Source organism: Protobothrops mucrosquamatus, unplaced genomic scaffold (genome assembly GCF_001527695.2).
Source record: "Protobothrops mucrosquamatus isolate PMUCROS unplaced genomic scaffold, P.Mucros_1.0 scaffold_149, whole genome shotgun sequence".
NCBI classification, from domain to species: domain Eukaryota; kingdom Metazoa; phylum Chordata; class Lepidosauria; order Squamata; family Viperidae; genus Protobothrops; species Protobothrops mucrosquamatus.
Genome location: NW_015386225.1, coordinates 2,026,341 through 2,050,028, shown reverse-complemented (window position 1 = coordinate 2,050,028; position 23,688 = coordinate 2,026,341). Strand labels below are relative to the sequence as shown.

The window sequence follows — 23,688 nt, the reverse complement described above, 5'->3', positions numbered from 1 at the left end:
AAGATGAGAGACATGAGACCGAACAATGCAGAAGAGCTGAAGGCTGCTATTGAAGCATCCTGGTCTTCCATAACACCTCAGCAGTGCCACAGGCTGATAGCTTCCATGCCATGCCGCATTGAGGCAGTAATTGCTGCAAAAGGGGCCCAAACCAAGTACTGAGTACATATGCATGCTTATACTTTTCAGAGGTCCGATACTGCTCCTGTACAATCCTTGTTTTATTGATTGCATGTAATATTCTAATTTTCTGAGATTGTGGATTTGGGGTTTTCATGAGCTGTAAACCATAATCATCACAGTTATGACACATCACGGCTTGAACTATCTTGCTTTGCATGTAATGAGTCTATCTCATATATTAGGTTCACCTTTTAAGTTGCATTACTGAAATAAATGAACTTTTGCACAATATTCTAATTTTTCGAGTTTCACCTGTAAGTGAAGTTTCAGGTGCCCTTTTTTAAAAAACAAACAAACATTTGCCCAGAAACCTGTAAAAGGAACAATTTTATTGAATAGTAATGAGATGCAGTGCTCATCTTTACACAAGACTTGAAGTATTTCATTTGTGAAGAATTAGCAGCCCTTCTGAGAACAATTTGAACCAGTACTACACAAGGGGTTCTGATGTATTGTGACTCCCTGAACTGATAGCGCAGTTTGCACTAGTCCTTTCAAAGATAGAACTTCTTGGTTATTGAAGATCAAATTATACTGAATATTTTAGTGTTTTTATATGGGTAGTTGTTCTACATGCTTCACTTAACATCATGGTAAGACTCCAGTCCAATGAGTATTGGTTGGATTGCTGGAATAGTAAAAAATAATAAGTCTGGAAGAAATCATTCTTTATTCTAGTCTCCAGAGAGTTTCTTTTAGTCCACTTTATGGTTTGTTTGCTTTTTCTTACATAGAAAACTCTTCTGTATAGGAAACAAAGTACATAACTGAACTGTAATGTGCAGAAACGTATAGCAAATCCTGAACATGAAGGTTTTTTCCTCTAATATAGCATTTGATTAATGTAAACAAGGACTTAACTACATATATGATAGGCTTTTTTTGATAATTCTTTGCCACCAAAAAGATGAATAGATGGAATACAAGGCCAATTTAGCCTCAAAAACTTGAGATAGGGTGAAAAGCTAAATTTTCTTAACCCAGCTTCTCTGTATTTATGTAAATGTAACTCTGCATCTTATATAACATTTTGGGAGTTTAAGGGAAGAAATGGGTGCCTTTAGGATCTTTTGGAGTTTGTAGCTTAACTCTTAAGTCTTGACTCTTAAACTCCCCAAATGCAAATCTTAAAAAAACAAAAATAAAACAGTCTTCCACTCTTGGGAGCCACTAAAAGGCTGGTGGTGATCTGCATTTTTCTGTACTGTAGTAACCATACATGTGACTTTTGAATCATCTTCAAGTCTTTTTCCACAAAAGATCCAAGATCCATGTAGTTCCAATCTACCTGTTCTTCCCCTGCAATTTTTCCAGGCCTCCCAAGACATGATTTTGAAAAAAAGGAACTACAGAGAAAGTCATTCCTGCATATTTCCTGTAGCAGCAGGAATGAAAAGCAGAGTGGCGTTTACCAAAGGCCAATTCTAGTTGCTTGAATTTTGCCCAACATCTATGTGAATGGATTAAATATTTAAAAAGAAACACATACTTTTCTTTACCTTTTTAGGTTCCGATATATTAGTAACATAAATTGTGTAGACACCGCTTTTATTAAAACCAGCTTGGTATGCATCTGCGCAGTCTCTGAATGGCTTCTCTTCTTCCCTTTTTGCATTCTTTAGCAAAACTGCAAAACAGAAAATAAATATGATATTGACATCCGCAGTAATAACCCACAGCAAATCTTCAACCAATCGTGGCATTCCTTCCAGCGACAAGGTTAGCCAGTTTACTTTTGTGGCAGTCTTCTAGACATCAACAGCAACTTGATGCAGAAATCAATAGCAGAGTCTGAACAAAAACTTCTCAGTTCCATTTCTATAATGACAAGCACGGAAGCAGGAGCAGCTCAAAAATGTGACTTGCCTGCTAATTGTCTTAAAGCTATAGCTAAACTTAAACTAGACTTGGAGTGTGCAAACTTTTTAAGTTGAGAATTGTTTGAGGCGTTCAAGTGAAATACCAGAGGCCATACTTCAAAGTTAATGAGCTGCATACTAAACACAATTTATCTGATGATTTAACATGTATTTCATATTTTCTACCTTCTGTTAAATTGCACGTTACAGTGGCAGAGGTTGGAGTCAACCTTTGGAGAAACCTTGGGGCTACTTCCAAACCTGTGGGAGGTCACCTGTGGATCCCACCATCTCAGGCTGAAGATAATGGATTAATCATCACATGGGGGACATGGACAGAAAAGCTACACCTTGAAAATTAATTCCAGTTAATTCAGCAGAATTTACTTCTAAGTAAACACATACACTAATGATAAAATTGATATAACTTATAACTCCTGTGTTTATCAATTATATCCTTCTTCTAACTGATTATGAATTAAACTTTCTACTGTAAATGATTTTTATAGTTTACGCATATCCCAAAAAAATTCTATGCAATCTCAGCTAGTACTTGCAAAACCTGCACTTAAGGTTACATAAGAATCTAAATTAATCTGAAACTTTCAGTGACTGCAATGCAGTATAGAACTAGATCAAGAAACTTAAATATATTATTAACACAAAGGGATGATGATTACATTGCTTACATATGCTCTTTCAACTTTATATCAGGGGGAAAGTTGAGAAGTCACCTTTTTTTCATAGTGCTTTCTCTGACTGCCCAATACAGGGGTCTTCAAACTTGGCCCTTTTATGACTTGTGGACTTCAACTTCCAGAATTTCTCAGCCAGGCGTGCTGGCTGAGGAATTCTGGGGGTTGAAGTCCACAAGTCATAAAAAGGCCAAGTTTGAGGAGCCCTGGCCTAGTATATCTTGATGGAAGATATTGTTTTTCAGATAACAAACCTATTTTTTTTATCCTTTACAATATAGAATCAATATAAAAAACGTTTGTGGAAATTTTCAGGCCTTTCCTTAATTTTGATATTTCATTTTGATATTACCTATGGTACAGGTCTAATACATTCCCAGCAGCTAAAACCCATCACCCAATATTCACTGTCTTCTCTCATGCTGCAGATAATGTGAAATGTACATGTGTGACTCCAGCCTGGGGAAAGAATATGCCAGTCTTTACAACAACTGCCTTCTTTTGAATGACTTCTGGCCAATTTCTTTACCCACACAAAATAACCAAACTTATTTTTTTTACAGTTAATATTTCTCCAGGATGAAAAAGTGTTTACTTGCTCAAATCTTGCGTCTTAAGATGTTTTTTAAATAACAGCCCTGTGAAGAAGGGTGGCATTAAGTTGGGGATGAGGAGGATTGATGAAGGTCTCACTGTTCCTTTTGTATTTATATCAAATGAGTTTCTCGGCATGGTGTGGTGGAACAAAAGCTTTCTTACAGGTGCCTTTTTCTCCCCCAAACCTGGCGTGAAACGGAGCTGCAAGCGATTGATGTTCTTTAAGGATGCTTTTTCTTTCCCTCCACTTCACACTCTGTGTGTATGACTATGTGAACAAAGAATGATGTTTGCTTTGCTGGCAAAATGCCAACCTGTAATTACTTCAGGATGGAGCCACTTTTTTTTATTTTTTCAACCAAGTCAAAGGGCTTCCTATGCCAAGAGTCTCTTTCCTCCTGCTGCACCTGGATTGAACTACAGTGCAGCTTGCCAAATGCTCCACAGCTGTGCCCTAACCAGCCACCCATCAGCAGGCATTTCCCAAGGAAAAGTCTGCTGGTCAACAGGCAGCTTTAGCTTAGACTCCATGCTGAATATCCTTTCATAGAAAACAGTACTGTAGTCATTAATTGAAAATTTAGGAAGGAAAAAAACATATCTCATTGAGAAAGCATGTGCTTTGTAATCTTATGGTCCCAGGTTCAATCTTAGGGCTCTCTAGGTAAAGATTTCTGAAGTCTGGAAAGCTGCCTCCCTGTAGAACCAGTAGGCATCTACTGGGCCAGATGGACTACTGGTTGGATAGAAGAAATGGCTGCACAGTTCTTACTGACTTCTTTAAGTTTTGCATAAATCTCAAAAGATGCACCTTCCCAGCTGCGACTGTACACAATTTTTTTATTCTGGATTGAGTTTATTTTCACAAAATGCTTTTCACATAGCTGGGAACTTCTGGCTTCTCAAGAGTGACATAAAATCTTCAAACAAAATTACAGGTCACTGTTTCATTTTTTTTCCACTACAGATGATTCTGGTTCAAAAGGCATTCCTATGACACAGTAGTTTTCTTAGACTATAATCAAATGGAAAATTCCAATTACACATTCAAAGTGGTGTAATAATCAGCATCATGCTTTGCCCAGAATTGTTTCAAAGCCATTTAATTTCATAGCCATTTGGAGTGTTTGAGGCAGGGCATCAGAAGGGCTATAACAACAAAGAAGGGCATAAGTATACCAGCTCTCTCCAGTGTGTATCTGGTGCATTTTTATTAGAACTCCTGCATTCTTAGTTGGAAAAATTGGCTGGTAATTTTGGAATCAGTAATCTAAAGATATTTTGAAAACCACGAAGTGAGCAAAACTATGATGTAGAGCAGGGGTGTCAAACTTGCAACGTTACGTGACATGTTGCAATATATCATGACTTTTTTTCCATTGCCAGCAAAGGAGTGGGTGTGGTTTCGCCATGACGCATCCGGCCCGTGGGCTGGCAGTTTGACACCCCTGATGTAGAGATTGTTAAATGCTGAATAGAACTTAATTAATCTGAAGAAGATAAATTTGGAAATTGAATAATTATAAATTGGTCTCTTCATGAGTTTGAATAATCTCAGTAGCCATTCTACTAATTACTTTGCAGATATTCCCATTTTCCATTGAATATAGGTTAGTGATGTAGCTGATCAAGTCCAATTATTATAATTATTTCTTAGAATCATTTCATCAATTAAATTCTAAGAAACATCTTCGAATGAAATTGTCTAATGTCAGGTGGGAACAATCAGGATCATGCATTAAGTTGGTGACAAGCAATAGGGAGAAAGCAGAACTATAACTCATTTTTTGCATCTGTCTTTACACAAAGGGAAAAAACAGACCAACCTATCAAAAATAATGCCATAAAAAACAGAATAGAAACACAAGTTAAGATAGGCAAGAAAATGGTAAGTGAGCACCTGTCCAGCCTAGACGAGTTCAAATCACCAGCACCAGATGGATTACACCCCAAGATTCTCAAGGAACTGGCAGATGTAATCTCAGAACCACTGAACTATATTTTTCAAAGATCTTGGAGCACTGGGGAACTACCAGAGGACTGGAAAAGAGCTGATGTAGTTCCCATCTTCAAAAAAGGGAAAAAATGGATCCAGGAAATTACAGACCTATCAGCCTGACCTCAATACCTGGGAAGATTCTGGAAAAGATAATCAAACAATGAATCAGAGAACACCTAGAGGCAAACAAAATCACTACTAAAAGCCAACATGGGTTTGTCAAAAACAGATCATGCCAGACAAATCTTATTGCATTCTTTGACCAAGTGAAAAATTAGTGGATCAGAGGAATGCTGTGGATATAATTTACTTGGACGTCAGTAAGGCATTTGATAAAGTAGATCACAACCTACTAATCGATAAGATAGAAAAATGTGGGTTAGACAGCATCACCACCAGATGGATTCGTAGCTAGCTGACTGGCTGTACTCAGCGTGTGGTCCTCAATGGAACTGCAGCTACATGGAGGGAAGTGTGTAGTGGGGTGCCCCCGGGCTCTGTTCTGGGCCCAATGCTCTTCAACCTCTTCATCAACGATTTGGACGAGGGGATAGATGGGGAATTCATCAAATTTGCGGATGACACCAAGCTGGCAGGAATAGCCAACACTCCAGAAGACAGGCTTAAGATACAGGAGGACCTGGGTAGACTTGAACACTGGGCGCTATCTAACAAAATGAAATTCAATGGTGAAAAAAGTAAGGTTCTACATTTAGGCAAGAAAAACCAAATGTACAGGTATAGTATAGGGGATACCTTGCTCAACAGTAGCAATTGTGAGAGGGATCTCGGAGTCCTACTGGACAATCACTTAAATATGAGCCAACACAGTGCTGGGCTGCATTAACATAGTGATAGAACCAAGATCACGTGAAGTATTAATACCACTTTACAATGTCTTGGTAAGGCCACACTTGGAATACTGCATCCAGTTTTGGTCACCACGATGTAAAAAAGATGTTGAGACTCTAGAAAGAGTACAGAGAAGAGCAATAAAGATGATTAGGGGACTGGAGGCTAAAACACATAAGAAACGGTTGCTGGAATTGGGTATGTTTAGTTTAATGAAGAGAAGGACGAGGGGGGGACATGATAGCAGTGTTCCAATATCTCAGGAGATGCCACAAAGAAGAGGGAGTCAAGCTATTCTCCAAAGTGCCCGAAGGCAGGACAAGAAGCAACGGATGGAAACTAATCAAGGAGAGAAGCAACCTAGAACTAAGGAGAAACTTCCTGATAGTTAGAACAATTAACCAGTGGAACAACCTGCCTCCAGAAGCTGTGAATGCTCCAATACCGGAAGTTTTTAAGAAGAGACTGGAGGGCACTAGATAAGAATTAATTTCAATGGACTTGGAATGCTTGTGGGATTGTAATGATTCCAGGTTGATTCCTCTCTTAATTCCACCCCCAGGCTCTACCTTTCCTTCTCCTACATCTAAGCTGTATGTAACAATGTGGTATAGCATATCATATAAATTATTTAACTGTCACTAAAATTGTGATAGCTATTTGAGTTGAAGAGACAAGACATTGATGTTATATTTGCAGTCATTGCAATAGAATACAGGAAAGATTAGATTAAGTTAAAGAATTGGTAATATTTATCCAGCTGAAAACATGTATTCTACTTATGAAAATTGGGGAAATATATACAGTACATTATTTGATACAGCTTACTCAATAAGAGAAAACAGAAAAGTAAGCTGAAATAAGTTGGAATAAGAATAATGGGTTGAAAAATATTTGATAAGTTAAGAAAATATAAGATCTTACTACAAAACATATAACCTTTCTGCACTGTAAAACATTATACATATACATCTTGTCTAGGGTTACTCTGTAATATACATATTTATACCCAATGAATGTCAATTAGATAATTTAAATTCAATGAAGCTATTTATAAAGATCTTTTCTCAAGTCAGTGCTATATAGTGAGAACTGAATTATATTCATGTTATACAATTACATTTGTGTTATATCTGTTTCACATTGTTATAACTATTTTTAAAGAGAAAGTATGTTGTAGCCATTCCCCCTCTATTATTCAGTCATAACATAATATAGCTATTGCTAAATCCCTGAGCAGGCCCAAGCATAAACAAAACTTTATTCATCTCTTTTTTCAATTGTGCAACCTTTCCCTTGCTAAAAAGTTGGATAACTTCCTACTGTGCATTGGCTAAATGTGGCCAACAGGAGCACCCTTGTTCAAAATTATATGAGGATTTCAATTCTCCATAACCATATTGCATTACTGCTAAATGCTTTTCACCACCTGATGATATCATATTTATTATTGACTGATATAGGGTTCCAGATTGTCTGAAACCCCAAAGCAAAATCAACAAAAAGCCTGAGTATTGGTGTAGAATAACAGTATAGAATGAACGTTTTTGGTCTGCAAAGAATAAGGGATATAGATCTAATCATATGATATTTATTCCCAATAGTATTTCAAAACTTGTCATCCACCAGTGGAAGCTAATAAGCATGATTTGGATATGAACTAGATTAACATAACAATGACTCTTGGAAAATTTGAGTCTGTGTCTTCATTTATGGACTTCAGAGATGGATCATATACTGTATCTTATATAGTCCAAAAGCACTACATGAACACCAAAAGGAGACATGAGTAGACTTAGAGCAACCTCAACACTTATAAAAAAAAACCAAAGGCAATTAATTAGCAGAAAATGAAACTTTGCTAAAAAAACTTAAAAAACATATGCAGACTATTTCAGGAAGTGAAATATAACAACTTAAAAGAGTTTGAAATATTTAGTGATTGTCCTACCTGCTATTGGTTTTTGGAAAAGTCATATAGATTGCATGAAACAATTAATTCTGAAGAGTTCAGGAACAATCTAGTGTTTCTTTCATGCCCAAGGCAAGGAACATATTCCTGCTGCATTTCAGTTATTTGAGGCAAAATTTATAATCCAGATGTTTTATGGAACACGTTTAGGCCAATTCCCTTATTATGAAACTCCAGAAATGGTCCAAACCAGGTTTATATGACCAATTTTCCATGAATAAAAATGTATATCCAATGCATTCCTTGGGTAGGAAAAATCACTGAAAGTAGAGGTAAAGGCATGGCTGTTTATATTTAATTTTTGGCTCAAATGCCATTTGCCCCCAGCAGGATTGATCCTTTTAATGTTGGCAGATCAGTTTCAAAGCTCTTGGTACCTATTAGTCCTCAAAAAATATGCCTTTTTGGCCTCTCTCTTGACCTGCTATTGTCTTTAGAATATAAAATAACCTGTCAAATTGTCAAAACCAGATTATTTGATGCTAAACAATAGAATGAACTTAGCTTAAATCATATCAAGGAGCATTTAAAATACCCTAGATGGAAATCATGTAGATTTTTAACCACACTTATATCCCATACTCAGCAGCAATCCTTTTTTTAGAGTCAGACATGATGTTTTACCTACAGCAGTTCTCAGTGGTGGATTAGCTAAAATTCCTTTTTCCAGAAGAACCTATCACCACAATTTGAACTTGATAAAAACCACCCAACATGTCTTGTGCACTGTGCATATTATCAAAGTATCCCTCAATCTCCAATCTGTCCCTTTTAATACAAGACAGGAAAATCAGATAAGTTTTATCTTGCTTTCCTCTTATTATCCTAAGCCTAACATCATATTTAATGGAACTAAATTTGGTGTCACAGCTATTAAAGTATCTAAACAAATTACTACAGAATTAGGTTTGCTGTAACAAAGAATAAATATTATGCCCATGTAGTTTTGTTTTCTAGTATGTTATCAGAATTTTACACAAAGTTTAAAAAGTTTACTATGCTACATTATCGTAATGCAATTTGGTTGTCCAATTCTTTTATTGTTCTGATCATTGATCAAATAAATATGTGATGTGATGTGAAAAAATACTACTGCTGACTCACCTCAAATACTTTGGGAAGGAAATTAGGATAAGACGGATATTTTCTCAGCTTCAAAATGATATATTCCTCCTTCACCCATTTTAGTAATATAGAATAATCAAGTTTATAAAATATATTATTTTAAAATTCTAATTAGATAATATTTTTAAATTCAACTTAACTAAAGTTTAAAAATACAAAACAAAACAAAAAGTGGTGTTTAGGTCTGGGAGATACCAACAGACACAACCCAATTGACTCTGGAAGGGTGCAGCGCTTTAATAAAAGGGATCTGCATTTTTATCAGGCTAGGGAATGGAGGCACTTTAAATACTCTTAGCATCTTTCGGTATGGGCCAGGCTAGCTACAGTTGCTGCCATTTTTCTTTCAAACAACATCAGGACCTCTACTGATTACCCACACTGGTCTGAGTAGACTGGATCGATTTGTCAAATGACTACCAGAATAAGAATACAGATGAGCAAAGGTTTAAGGACCACATGATCTGTACAATCTGCAATATGGCAAGAATCAAACTTCAATGTTCAACCCAAGTCTGGCAAAGCAAAATCCTCTGAAAATTATCAGAATTCACAGATAAAATTTCTCAAGTACCATCAAGCCTTACTCAATATGATAGAAAATTGTCTGGGTTCCTAGGAGGGAAGCAGTGCATTCCAGAGCAGCAAGAGACAATGCAGTCTAGATAATTTACGTGAGAGCAAGAGGGAGAAGATTACTCCTCTCTAATAGTTCTCATTGTTTATGTTTTTAATGCAAACTAATCTGCTTTAATTTGGCAAGATTTCTGTCTATAGATGAGAAACAATAAATCTGCTTAATAAGATCTCAATATTTTCCTTGTTTTTAGTGCCTGATACCCAATGTTCTCTTTTCATACTACCAGACCAGTCCAGACCATTAGCAATGGCTTGTTCTCCTTCCACTCCAAAATGCATCACTTTAATGTAGTCAGATCAAAGGATTTTATATTCTTAAGGAAAACAAATAAAATGTTTTAGCTCTTACACTGGAAGGGGAACTTATATGCCTACTCCCAATGTTGCTGGTCTACAATCATCAATATCAACCCTCACAGCCCATTGGTATTGGTGATGGAAATTCAGGGGAAGGCACAATTGTCCCTTCCTTCTTCTTCTTCCATTAACTAGTTTGGGAAATTGTATACTGGAATGAATATTCATTGCACTAAATATATTCAATCAATTTATTCCTGTTTATTTTTCAAACTGATACCATCTTACCTCCATCTTTAGAACAAATGCTGACCAGGCTGTGGACTGTGTCCATGAGTTCAAGTTGTTGCTTCTGCATAATGCTGTTATTGGTTGTTGCTTTACTTAGTTGCCTCTCAAGTTCTGTGATAATGTAGCTTTGACGAGATACCAAAACTTGCAAGTTCTCTTTTTCCTCTTTTAGTGTATCTAGTTCCTCTTTATGCCTTTCTTCCATTTCAAGAATCTTGTGTTCCAACAGACTGGGGAAAAAACACATTTCAGTGCCACGTTTGTTTTAGCGTGAATGAGATTGGAGATTATGCATATGGATTATGCATGTGGAATGGATCAAGATCTCTTTGTGTCTAACTTAGCTTTCCTGAACCTTATGCCACCCGGACATATTCCCAACCTAGGAGAGTGGTTAAGTACAGCTGACCTATCACCTGTCTTCAGAAATCTGGCTTTGCAAAAGACCTATTCTATTCCTACACACAAAACACGCACACATATGCAGATACAGATAAAGAGAAGGAAACAGACTGCAGAAGATTATTTAATTATGTGTATGTAGATCATGATTCACTCACAAATATTGTATCCAGGACAGCTCAACAACAAAACAAACCTATAAGGAATGGAATTGGGTATGTCTAGTTTAATGAACAGAAGGACGAGGGGGGACATGATAGCAGTGTTCTAATATCTCAGGGGCTGCCACAAAGAAGAGGGAGTCAAGCTATTCTCCAAAGCGCCTGAAGGCCGTACAAGAAGCAACGGGTGGAAACTAATCAAGGAGAGAAGCAACCTAGAACTAAGGAGAAACTTCCTGACAGTTAGAACAATTAACCAGTGGAACAACCTGCCTCCAGAAGAGGTGAATGCTCCAACACTGGAAGTTTTTAAGAAGAGACTGGACAGCCATTTGTCCGAAATGGTATAGGGTTTCCTACCTGAGCAGGGGGTTGGACTAGATGACCATGCTATATAACTAAAAGAGATAAAGTTCCCCCAAGTCATTGGGAATTATAAGGCATATAAATTTAATGAGTCATAATAATTAAAACTCAGCAAGAGCAGACAAAAAAACTTTAAGCTGTTCACAAATTAAAATGACTGGCATTAAAAATATTTTCCCTAATACTTACGAAAATATAACTTTGGCAGGTTCTGCTACTAGAGTTGTACTAACAGGTGTAAGTCCAGGATACTTCAGTCCATAACATTTCCAAATACAGCAACACAGATCCCTACTTGTTTTCATTCTCGTCCCTTCTTGTTTTTGCTTTGGTTCTAAATCTCTATCCTACCACCTTCAGTGGACAATTCCTGGTTTATTTGTTTTGAAAGAGAAAGGAAAAAAACTCCCTGTATATTTTACTTACCCTATTCGTGATTTTATTCCACTTCATAATATCTCAGATTAGTAATTGTTTTTAAGCGAAAGTGTCCCAAAACAAACGTATTAAACTTCTGTATGAGCCTCATAAAAATGGAGGGAATTTCAAATGAAAAAGATTTGAAACTAGAGTGTAAGGGCGCTCAAAAAATATCAAGACATCACATATAAAAAGGAAGGGCCTAGTCTCTTTCCCATCTCCTCCCCACTGGTACCCCTAGCATCCAAAAACCCAGTGAACAACACACTCCAGACCTATTTCTGGATATTCTCCACTATCTGCTCCATTCTGCTGCTCTGCTTTGGCCATAACCTGACACTTAGCAATGCAATATGGATTACTTCCCATCTGAAAACTAATATCCAGGCAAAGAATAAAGATGACTAGAATGGCAATAGCCATATGGAAAATTAAAAGCAAAAATAAAACAAAATGCAACCTCTGCACACATTTTATTAAGATGACAATTTTAAAATGAAACTGCAAAAGTGGAAGCTATGGAAAATATGGTCATATGATATAAGATTTCATTTGTCTTCATATATGAGAACTATAGCCAAGTCCCTTGGAGAATATTTCCTCTTTATCTACACACACACAAATGTATTAAGGGTTGAAGGTATTTTAACTTAAGAAAAACTTATTTCACTAAAATGATTTAGTTTCTTTATATAATGTCAAAAGAATGATAGCATCCTCAATGCTCTCCAAATGTAAGGTTATATGAGGTACATAATGTCTTTAGAGACTATGGAAATGAAAAAATGATTTGAAAGAGGTAATCAAAGCAAAATATACAAAAGTTCTTCCAAAGAGAAAATTAGAAGTGACACCAACTTCATATTTCATCCGGCCAGCATTTTTTCCATGAAGCTAGCTTATGTATTTTCAAAAGAGGAACTTCCTTTAAAAATAAAACTCAAAGTAGTCCTTCATATAATTCAATTTAACATTTTATTGTATTTTGTTTTAACCCTTTTGCCTTCTTTCTTTATGATATAGAATGCTGAAAGATTTAATCTGATTCATAATTTTTGAAGAGTGTCAGCTCTTTGTTAGCAGTAATTTCACATTTTTGAGAAATATTACCACATAAATCTAATAAATAATAGCAGTGAAAAAATGTGCAGAAAAATAAATATTGTATTATTATACATATATCATGAAACACAATATTTTCCTTTTCCCATCATCCACTTTCTTCTTCACTGTTATCTATTAATAGAACACTGGCTTGTGTAATTAAATTTAACTTGTAAATTTTTGAGACTTTATTTAAGATTTCTTAAATCCAAAGAAAGTAAAACTCACCAGATGTCAAATTAAGCTTGCTGTTTGAATGTCTCTAATATCCACTAAATGATTAAATTGAACATTCAAAAATAATTATTAGAAAAATGAGTTTTATCTCCACCACTGCTAAGAGCAAAGATGTCATCTACTCAACTCTTGCAAGGCACTTTGATCTCCTTGTGAGGAGCTACCCTTTAGAGAATTTGTGGATGATCTTTCAATCTCTCTTTCTCCTGAGAAATTCAGAGAACTAGTCTCCTCACTGATCTTTCTTGGAAACATCTTCATTGAGCCATGACTCGTACTTTAAACTCTTTACGGGATTTTGTTTGCTTACTGAACATTGCTATTTAATTTATCATCTATTTTATTCTTTAAGTTTGCCTGGCAGTTTGCAAGGGAGAGAAAAAGGACACAGGGCCTATAAACATCTCTTTGAACAATGTCTGTTTTTGCTACTAATGTCAGGTGAGGCAGGGGACCTGTGACATTGCTGGGAGAGTAGACCTTAGTTAGTGTAGAAGAATAGCGGAGATAGGCAAATTATGAGCTGAAACTTCATTTCTAAATACATAGATGCGTACGATTTTTCTTCCTCTCGAAAAAGATATTTTACTGTATAAATCCATGTTTCTTTTCTGCCCCGCTTGCCTAAGCACTGAATAAAAGCTTAAAAGATCAGGTCTTCCTTCTTCCTGTGGTTAGAGAGCCATTACTGAGCCAAGTATAGAAAAAGGAATTGCAGCTGGGAGACTAGGAAGGAAAGTTCATAAACTCCTTGGGTAAACTGGGAATTCTTCTCCAGGGCAGATTTGACAAAAGTTGGAGACGAATATAGCTCTATGAATAGTACTTTTAAGATCAGTGCTATGAAATTCATCTTGTATTTGGGCTTACATCCAGTAAGCATCAGCTTTATTTCTAGTCACCTGATCACAGAGGTGACTAAGAACAAAAGAGCCTTCATAACATGGCTCCAGGATTTCACTATTGGCTGTGGTGATGCATTTCTAGCAGTTGCCCAATATCTGCATAAAAACTTGGGGTCATAAGAACCTTCCCCATGCCAACTTTCCATTTGGCCCTGGTTGGAAATTTAAGTAGTAAAATCTTCCTGTTCTGGTTAAAAAGTTGTAAGTATCTCTCCTCTGCTGACTGCTCTTTTGCATCTGTGGGCCAAAAATAATGTTATATCCACACACTAACCAGCCAGAGATCTATGTGTTATTTAAGATTTAATTTGAGATCCCCTCACTCTCCACTTATTCACATACATCTCAAGGGTCGTCTTATTGTTTTTCTTTTGGAGAACAGTTCTGTGGCAAAATGCCTTAAACACAAGTCATTCAACTGAGTCTGGGGATATAATAGCATCCACATGTTGTTTGTTCATTGACTATCATAGACCTTCGGTGTTATGTATGTCTATAGGTGGGTATATTAGAGAGAGCAAAAGAGACCAAGGAATCCACAAATCTGCTAAAGATACTGGATGTAATTTTTTTAAAAAAAAAATATTACAATGAAACTAAATAAATACTTTGAACATTTTAACAGATGCAGATTGTAAGATCTTACTAAAGGAATATATTAACAGCTATCAACTACATATAGCACAAAGTTATAGTAATAACGAGGGAAGAGGGTTATAATACAGTTATAATGTGGCTTTTTTATCTTCATTACAGATTTAATACCAGTATTTAATATTCTGCTTTCTACAGAAATATAGATTCCTATGTTATTGGAAATATAAAAACCACATTGAAACTGAAAAAGAGATGCTCATATCAGAAACCAGTGTAGTTGTCAAGTCCATGGTGTAATACCTAACAGTAGCTATTAATGAACCACTAATAAAACCACTACTTTTATATCTTGTTATTCAATCATATAGCAATGAGTTTCTACTTAAACTCATTTTTTTTGTAAAAACATACTGTTTAACATTGAATATCCTGGACTAACTAGCTATATGAATCAAAGATGTTCTGTTCTGTTCCATTCTGTTCCGTTTCATTTCATTCCCTCCAAAATATAGATCAAGTTTAAAGGTCCAAGTTGTGGCTAGATATTTTCTGATAAATACAAATCTAGCTGCACAGCAGAAGCTCATAAGTCTAACATGCCCAATTTAACGTTGATCTTTAAAACACATAATTTGCCTTCAATTTTTATGGCATAGTATGACTGGATTCATTCAGCGCATTATCATGGTTTATCCCGGCATGGATTATCAAATAAATCATAACTGAATATATTCATACCATATGCTAAACCAAAGGTGAACAAGATATAGTGAGAAGTTGTTCAAATCAAACCTTAAGTTAATTAAAAATGGCAATTTATTTGTTGTGGAATTTTCCAGCAGAATGTCTTGTTTTATGATGTACTGTAAATTGATATAATAAATATGGCAGAGATTTGTAATGATAGGAATGCTTACTTTTTAAACAATATCCAGCATATAATGTCTCCCATTTTCCACAATATTTTAACATGAAAGATGTTAAGGAAGGAGGCAGAACATTATACTTACATGCTGCAATTATCTTCTGCCTGAGCATTCTTTCATCCTAATTATTTGAAGGCTATCCCTTCCTAATCAGATTTTAGGGTTTTTTTTAAATGTAGTGATGATCTATTCTTGATGATATCTAGTATTTCAAAATGTGAGGCAAAAAAGAGGAAGGTCAACTTAAATTTTTGTCTGCCTTATTCTGAGACCTTGCCTTTTTTGTTTTTTAACTTTTTAACTAGGGTATACAGTTAAAAGAAAAGGGTATATGTATATATAAAGAAGCAGAGCTGCCCAGAACACTAATTCAATATCACAAAAACCATAGGGACCCCACAATCATCCTATCTCAAAGCCTGGGAAAACAAGCAGGTTTTGAATAGTTTTCAGAATGTCATTCAGTGGAAGCAAAATGGTTTTCTGGGGACAGCTCCCAGATGACAACTAACATAGACAAATGCTTCTCCAAATAAAGAAATTCTACAAAGAAAGAAAATTACAAGGTTATGGAAATGTTCTCTTGGTAGTTGACTTGGTGGTAGTCAAAAGTAGAACATGTCCTTGACAATACTTGTTCTGGATGAGATACCCCTGCAGATGCACAAACCACTGCAGAAATTTTTGGATTGATTTGTTTAGATATAAATAATGGAACACTTTTGGAGAAAAATCAGCATTTTCTGGAAGCAAACATCTCACTTTGGTGATGGAAGACTATAAGTTTATACCATTCATTTTATCCTCACCTGTTTTTCTCATGGATTTTCAAGATTTCATGGGTCTGTTGGAGCAACTGTTTCTCCAGCTTGTAAGTAGATAAGGAATTTTCCAGCAGTTGGATTTCAAGCCGGGATGTTTGATTAAGAACCTGAAGAAGGCAAACAACCAAAAAAACCTTGCAATAAATTGAGGCCACAAAATAAATAGTTGTTGATACAAATATGAAAAAACAGATTAATGTTAAAATGAGCTCACTGAAGATAGACACAGATCAAAAGCAATCTGATTTGTAACTATCATCTTAATCAATATATTCAATGCACCTTATATAGATACCTCATTGATATATCTTATTCAGTAACAGTAGCAAGTAGTACAGGATTTTTAGTGTTCATTTTCAAATTGAACTTTCAGATCTGGGGGACCTGCCAGGCTGAATTCAGTTTTTAAACCAAAGAAACCAGATTCCAAATATTGCTCTATAAACACAATTTCTAATATATCATTATCCTGTGGTATCCCTTTTGCTATATTTGGTCTTTATTTATTTATAGAATTTTCATCATCCTAGATAGTGTATATCTCCATAAGAAAAGTCTGCATTCCTCTCTATATTTCCTTAATGTCAACTGTTTCCATTCTCAATCTACACTGAACAAAATAACATTCCTAGATGCTAGAAACAAAAAATAGTTAAACTGACACAACAAAAGACCATTTTTCTACACACAACAAGAGAACAATGCAGAAGAAGTCATATATCTGAGAATTTATGGAAGCATTTACGGATTCTCCTGTTTTTGCCTCCATTCCACCACAGCTTTCCTTCTAAAAGTATAGTTTTCACAGGGAGGCAATTTTCATCAACTTTAAGTATTATTTAAGGATGAGTTTTGTATTCAACAGCTCCTTTGATAAAATGGGTTTTGAGGAGTTACAAATAAGTAAGATTGTATAAATGATGGCTACTTGTCTGAAAATGGATAATGGTTACTTAATGCATGTGTTATAGTAGTACGTAACATATCTACCCAACCTCCCATGAATGAAAGCAGTAGCAAAATAAGTCAATATTAACTTTTCTTAAGAAATGAAGGCTATACTATATAGCAGTGGTGGCGAACCTATGGCACGGGTGCCAGAGGCGGCACTCAGAGCCCTCTCTGTGGGCACGCGCGCCATCGTCCCAGTCCTAGGCCTTCAGCTGGGTTTTAAAAAACCTTTTCGCTTTAGGCCTCTGCCACCGTGTACAAAAAAAAAGGTTCAAACAATCAGTCAAATTCAACTTGTCGCGGGGAAAAGAAAGATGTTGCAAAGTTGGAATTGATTGATTGAACTTTTTAGTCCCACCCAGTCTGCCGTTACCACCGCAGCCATGCCTACCCAATGGGCCACACCCACCCAATGGGCCACACCCACCCAGCACCCGATGATGCATAAGTGGGTTTTGGGTTGCAGTTTGGGCACTCGGTCTCTAAAAGATTCACCATCACTGCTATATAGTGACTGGAATTGTATGAACATATTCTGCACTTTATTTCTTCATATTTAGCTTGTCCTAGCTCTTTCTATCCTGGACCTTATAATGTGGTAAGATATATTTGTCTTTGCTTGTAATGTAAATATCTTTATACGTAACCTTCAGTCCAATTTGCACTGAAAACCTTTTAATACACGAATGAAGGCAAATATTCATGTCTCAGGATAATGTTGCACGATCCAATCTGGGTCAGCTCAGAAGACTAACCGGGACCAGAGGTTAGTCTTCTGAGCTTTTGTACTCATGCTGGAACCCATCCTCATGGAACTTCTCTTTACCAGAATGCTTTGGTCTATTCTATGCATGGTATTTATGTGGTGCCCAGTTGGTTGTGGCTTCTTATTGGTTGATTGGGGTGTTGATGGCTGGCTATTAAGTTGTTGGCTGTTGTTGGCTATTGTTTCCTTGTGCTGCCAAGTACCTGATAAGCTGGTGGTAAATCAGCATTCCTGTTGACTAACAAGGGGTCCATTTCCCAGGCTTCAATCATTTCCCTGGCTGTCTTTGTACCTGCTTGGCCAATAATCTTAGTAGCTGAGAAATTGAATGTATGTCCTTGTTCATCGCAATGTGAGGCTACCAATGAGTTCCAATCTCCTCGTCTGACCACTCACTTGTGTTCTTGCAATCTGATGGTTAGCTTCCCACATAGTCACAGGGACAATCCATGCAGAGTAAGTATCTCCCACCTCCAAGCAATCTTTGCAAAGCATGATTTGTCCTCCAGTTCTGGTGACTGACCCAGATTGGACCTTTTAATAGAGTTCACTCTCAGACCTTGTCACACAACACAAAAACATTGAGATGAAAAGTTGGAGCACTAGTATGATTTTTATCTCTTGCACAATTTAGTCTTCATGTGTTACTTTAAAAAAACCTTAAAGAGAGCAACAGAGCCAAATATCTATGTTTTATGTCTTGAACATATCCAATATTTTCTTCATATGGTGAGAAAGTGCCATAGAAAGCCATTAAACTAAAATCCTGCTTTCTCAATGAGTACTGGGACTGTTATTACAAAACAAAAACTAGCAACTATACCCTGGCAGTAATATAAGACATAGAATATACTCAAAACACAATGGTTGAGTTTTGATATGTATAGATATGTAAATCTATAATGTAGTCTCTATTCTTCATTATGATATAAATACAAAAATGCAAGAGTTTTTGTTCCAAAGATTTCCTGCATTAATATCCCATTACCCATAAGCTAAGTCCATTTCATATGAAAATTTTTATTAGACCTTCTCTGGAAAACAAAAGAAGCTGAGAGCTTAAACAAAGCTTGTCATCACCATGTGTACGCTATCTCTAGCTAGACTGAATTGTTGGTTTTTTCCCCCTTTGGGTAACTGATCTTGGTTATTCCATATGTTGATATACATCAAAGTAATAATTATGGAAAGGATATTGCATATATAGTTCAAGTTTGAAGAATGATTATGTGTGTGTGTGTGCGTTTGTGTGTACATCTCATACACTCGGGTGGTAGGCGTAATTGCCCATGTAATGATCACAGATATGAATGTATTTGTTTAAAGCAGACAGTCTAAAATAAAACAACTGTTAGATACCATATGCTCAAATCTGTAAGTAGAAAAGAATGGTAAGGGATTATGAATTGTGAACTGAAAGATAAAATCAAAGGACAAACAATAATGAAAGGATGTCCAATGAGTTTGGACCAATTGAATTTCAGAATTTGAAATGCTGATACTAAGGAATTATCTATCTCTCTCCTTCTGACACTAGCCCGGTTTCTGATGAGTTACCAGCACGTCCTTGAATTAACCATATGTTGTCTGGACTTCTTAGCCTTTTATGTAGCAGTGAGTCAATTACAGCCTGAAAAAGCAGCAAAATTGACCTGTCTCCTTTGATATTACAGCCAACTCTAATTTAGGTGATGAATAATGGCTATATTGGAATATAGGATTTAGATGACCTTCAATTAAGTAGCCTCCATATGATTTATCCTAGGTATTCCTGGACACAGGATGACCACATCAATGTCTCTGGACTGGTCCTACATCTTTGCTTCAGCTTTCAGTTCCTTTCATTCTTTGTATTGTTATCACATTGCGGTAGCACAGAATTTGTAAAATGTAAAAAAAAAAACCTGCATCAAAATAATCTTAATCTTCTTGAATTTATGACTTTATAAATATTTTTGCACGTATGTGGGATGTTTCTAGTGCACATTTGTTTTATTAAGAAACCATAGCTGAAAGGCAATTTTGATGTGATTGAATGCTGGTTGATCAAGACTTTGGATATTGCTTTAGCAGGATCCAGAGAAAAGACTCTTCATTGTTAAAGCAGAATATCGAAAATTGTAGTAGTGCATCTATGAATACTGTATTTTTTTGTGCTGTTCTTTTTTTCCATCTGATTTATAAGTTCACTTCTGATGGCTCCTTATCTTAAAACCATAGTATGCCCTTTGAAAAAGATGATTCACTGGGAAGTGAGACATATTTCTTCCACCACCCACTTGCTCATTAGGTTTAGACATTTTCCTGTTAAGCAGAATTATGGACCAATTGAAAATAGACTGACCAAACCCACAGAACAATGCAAGAAAGCCACTGGTCCTTATCAGGAAGGATTCTAACATTTTCCTGTCAATGCTAGCTTTTCTAGCATATTAAAAATGGAAAGAATTTTGATCAGTTAGTTGATAATTTCAGTGAGAATAGCTTTTCAGTTGACTTCAAGCAAATACAGGCCAAGTATTGAACACCCTTCAATGTGTAAATATACCCATGGAATTAGCTGCGAGGATGACTTAGAAGTACTATAAAAATACAAAGTAAGGAGATCTACCCAGCTAGGATAAAGACTCAATGTCTCATATAGACCTCATATGGACAACCATTAGGATTTTATTTAACTTTGACATTTCTACTGTTCAGTATGCACTCGAAAAGTTTTTGTTTTAATCAAAATTTGACTACCTCCCTATATAAGCTAATATATATAGCTCACAGTCAAACTGATCACCTTCTTGGCTACTTCAGTCAAAAAGGATTATTCGGGGAAAGGGAAAGGAAATTATGTTACCATAGTCAATGTTCTGGTGAAGGTAATTGTGACTACTTACTTGTGTTTCAACATCTGTGAGTTTTCTTGTCTGTTCTGCTGTCTGGCTGAGAAGGCTGGTTCCTATTTCCAGCATGGTGGCTGTGTGATTTTGGACAGCATTCTGCTGCAGCTGGGCCATTTCTGACTTCATGTTTTCCACAATGTAGTTCTCAAGCTGCAGAACAAGAGAAAAACAAAGGCCACAGAAAATAATGTTGTTTAATTTTGTTTTGGTTCAAGCCATGATTCATTTAAACAATGTTTGCAGAGTAAACCACAATGGCTGGGTTCCCACAATATGCTAAACTCAATTAAATCACTTTATGGCTTAGTTCAATGTGTGATGGTTGTCATGTTATATTTTGGATTAAAAAAATATTTTTGTACATGTTTCAGTGTTACAGGCAGTCCTCATTTAAGGAATGCAGAAATTCTTGCTAAGCAACACAGTCGACTAAGCAAACCATGTGACTAAGAAAAAGAGAGATGCTGCAAAGATCAGCAGTTGCTTTTGTCCAAACATGTCAAATTTGCGATGTCACGTGATGTCGTGCAACGTATCGGAACATTTGCCGTTGCCAGCAATGGGGTGGGCGCGGCTTCCACGTGACGTGGGCCGGCAGTTTGACACCCCTGCTCTTGTCTCATCCAAAGAAAGTGCTCTCATACAGTGTCCTTTGCCTGAACCTGATTGTTTTCTTTTTTTTGCCCCCTTACACGGAGGAGAGACTGCTTAAACAAGCCATCTCTTCCTCAACTGTCTTTTTCTGCAGCAAAGCAAATCCCTAAAAAATACTAATTGCAAGATAACAAGCTCAAATCTATGACCCTACTTAGTTGATTAGAACCCTCTAGCCCAGGGGTGTCAAACTCAATTTCACTGAGGGCCGCATCAGCATTGCGGTTGACTGGGGGGGCGGGTGGGTGTGGGCAGAGTAAGTGCAGCCTACTGGGTGGGTGTGGATGGAGTAGGTGTGGCCTACTGGGTGGGTGTGGCCAGTTCTACATCATTCACGTCAAGGGTGACTATGGGGGCCTGGGCAGAAGTGGGACAGATCTGAGGGTCTCTGGCAGAAGGGGGTGGGACAGGGGCAAGTGCCAAGGCATGGTCCACTGGGGCAAATGCCAAGATGGCCACCACAAAATTGTCCATTGGCTCCTGGCTGGCCTGGGCCAGGGCCAAGGCAGCGGGGGCCATTCCCTCACTGTTTCCAGGATGGCTTCGCAGGCCACATGAAACCACTTTGCGGGCCGCCTCTGGCCCCCGGGCCTTGTGTTTGACATGTCTGCTCTAGCCAGCTCACAAATGCTGCCTGAAACTGATCAGACCTTAATGAGTTTTACACTGAAGGCTTATGTTGTTGTAAATTATCCCATTGGTTGGAAAATGTACCTTTTACTGCCATTTATTATTGTCATATTTGCAAACAGATTGTTATTCAACACAATTGTTAAATCACACCTGTATATGGTTTGGGTTTTTTTATTTGTTGATTTACTGTTTGTTTTCATGCTGTACACCACCCAGAGTCACATTATCACTGTTGGACAGCCTTATAAATCCAGATCATAAATAAATAAATAAATAATGCAAGATTATTTAGAACATATTTTCAAGAAACTATTATATTTTGCTCCAAGGAGTGCAATGTATGGTTCCTCCCATGTTATTCTGTTTACAATCTCATGAGGAAGCCTAGGCATTAGCAGGAGAGAAAGCCTTTGACTCAACTGATCCAGGAAGATATATTGCTTTTTAAAGTTTTAAACCTGATTTCCCACACATAAGAGAATTCAGAAGACAAAAGACAGCAGTTAAAAAAAATGAAAACAACTAAATTTATTGTATGTCAAGATTAATTAGGCCACATCTTTACATGTATCCCATTAGTTCTCTAACAAAATATCTAAGAACAGGGAAGTGCACAGTGTGATCTCTGATCAATACCAGAATATAAAACATGCATAACAAACACTATAAACTATACACAAATTGCACTTGGGAAATCTCTTCAAGGATACAAATTTTCTATATTGGATTATTTCACAATTGTTAAGTGTGGAATTTTAGTACAAAAGAGCCTGGTCAGTGTGTGATGTAGTCCTTTATACACATGTATGATTTTAGTATTCAGAAACAAAGTTTGATTTCTCTTGTAAAAACATCAGTTACTTAAATGCTAATCTTGTATCGTCTTGCAGAAAATCAATACAGATAGTCCTTGACTTACAACAGTTCATTTAGTGACCATTCAAAGTTACAGTGGCACTGAAAAAAGTAACTTATGATTACTTTTCACATTTAAGACGATCATGGCATCCCCATGGTCACATGATCAAAATTCAGACGCTTGGCAACTGACTCATATTTATGATGCTTGCAGTGTTCCATATTTTCCAGAAACTATTATATTTTGCTTCAAGGAGTGTAATGTATATGGTTCTTCCCATGTTATCCTATTTACAATCCCATGAGATAGCCTAGGTCACCTTTTGGGACCTTCTGACAAGCAAAATCAATGGGGAGGAGGCCAGATTCATTTAAAAACAACAACTGCAGTGATTCATTTAACAACTGTGGCAAGAAAGATTGTAAAATGGGGCAAAATTCACTTAACAAATGTCTCACTTAGCAACAGAAATGTTGGGCT

The 23,688-nt window shown here is 36.6% G+C and overlaps 1 protein-coding gene across 1 annotated transcript in view; it reads right to left on the bottom strand.

Annotated features, from left to right (window-relative positions):
* Positions 1-23,688, bottom strand: part of ANGPT1 (angiopoietin 1) — a 120,021-nt gene that overhangs the window by 39,742 nt on the left and 56,591 nt on the right. Inside the window, exons 2-5 of the mRNA XM_015819665.1 lie at positions 21,057-21,212; positions 16,437-16,558; positions 10,507-10,739; positions 1,683-1,810 (exon numbers count right to left, since the gene is read on the bottom strand). Of these exons, the coding sequence (XP_015675151.1) occupies positions 1,683-1,810; positions 10,507-10,739; positions 16,437-16,558; positions 21,057-21,212 (639 nt within the window). The remainder of the gene's footprint in view (positions 1-1,682; positions 1,811-10,506; positions 10,740-16,436; positions 16,559-21,056; positions 21,213-23,688) is intronic.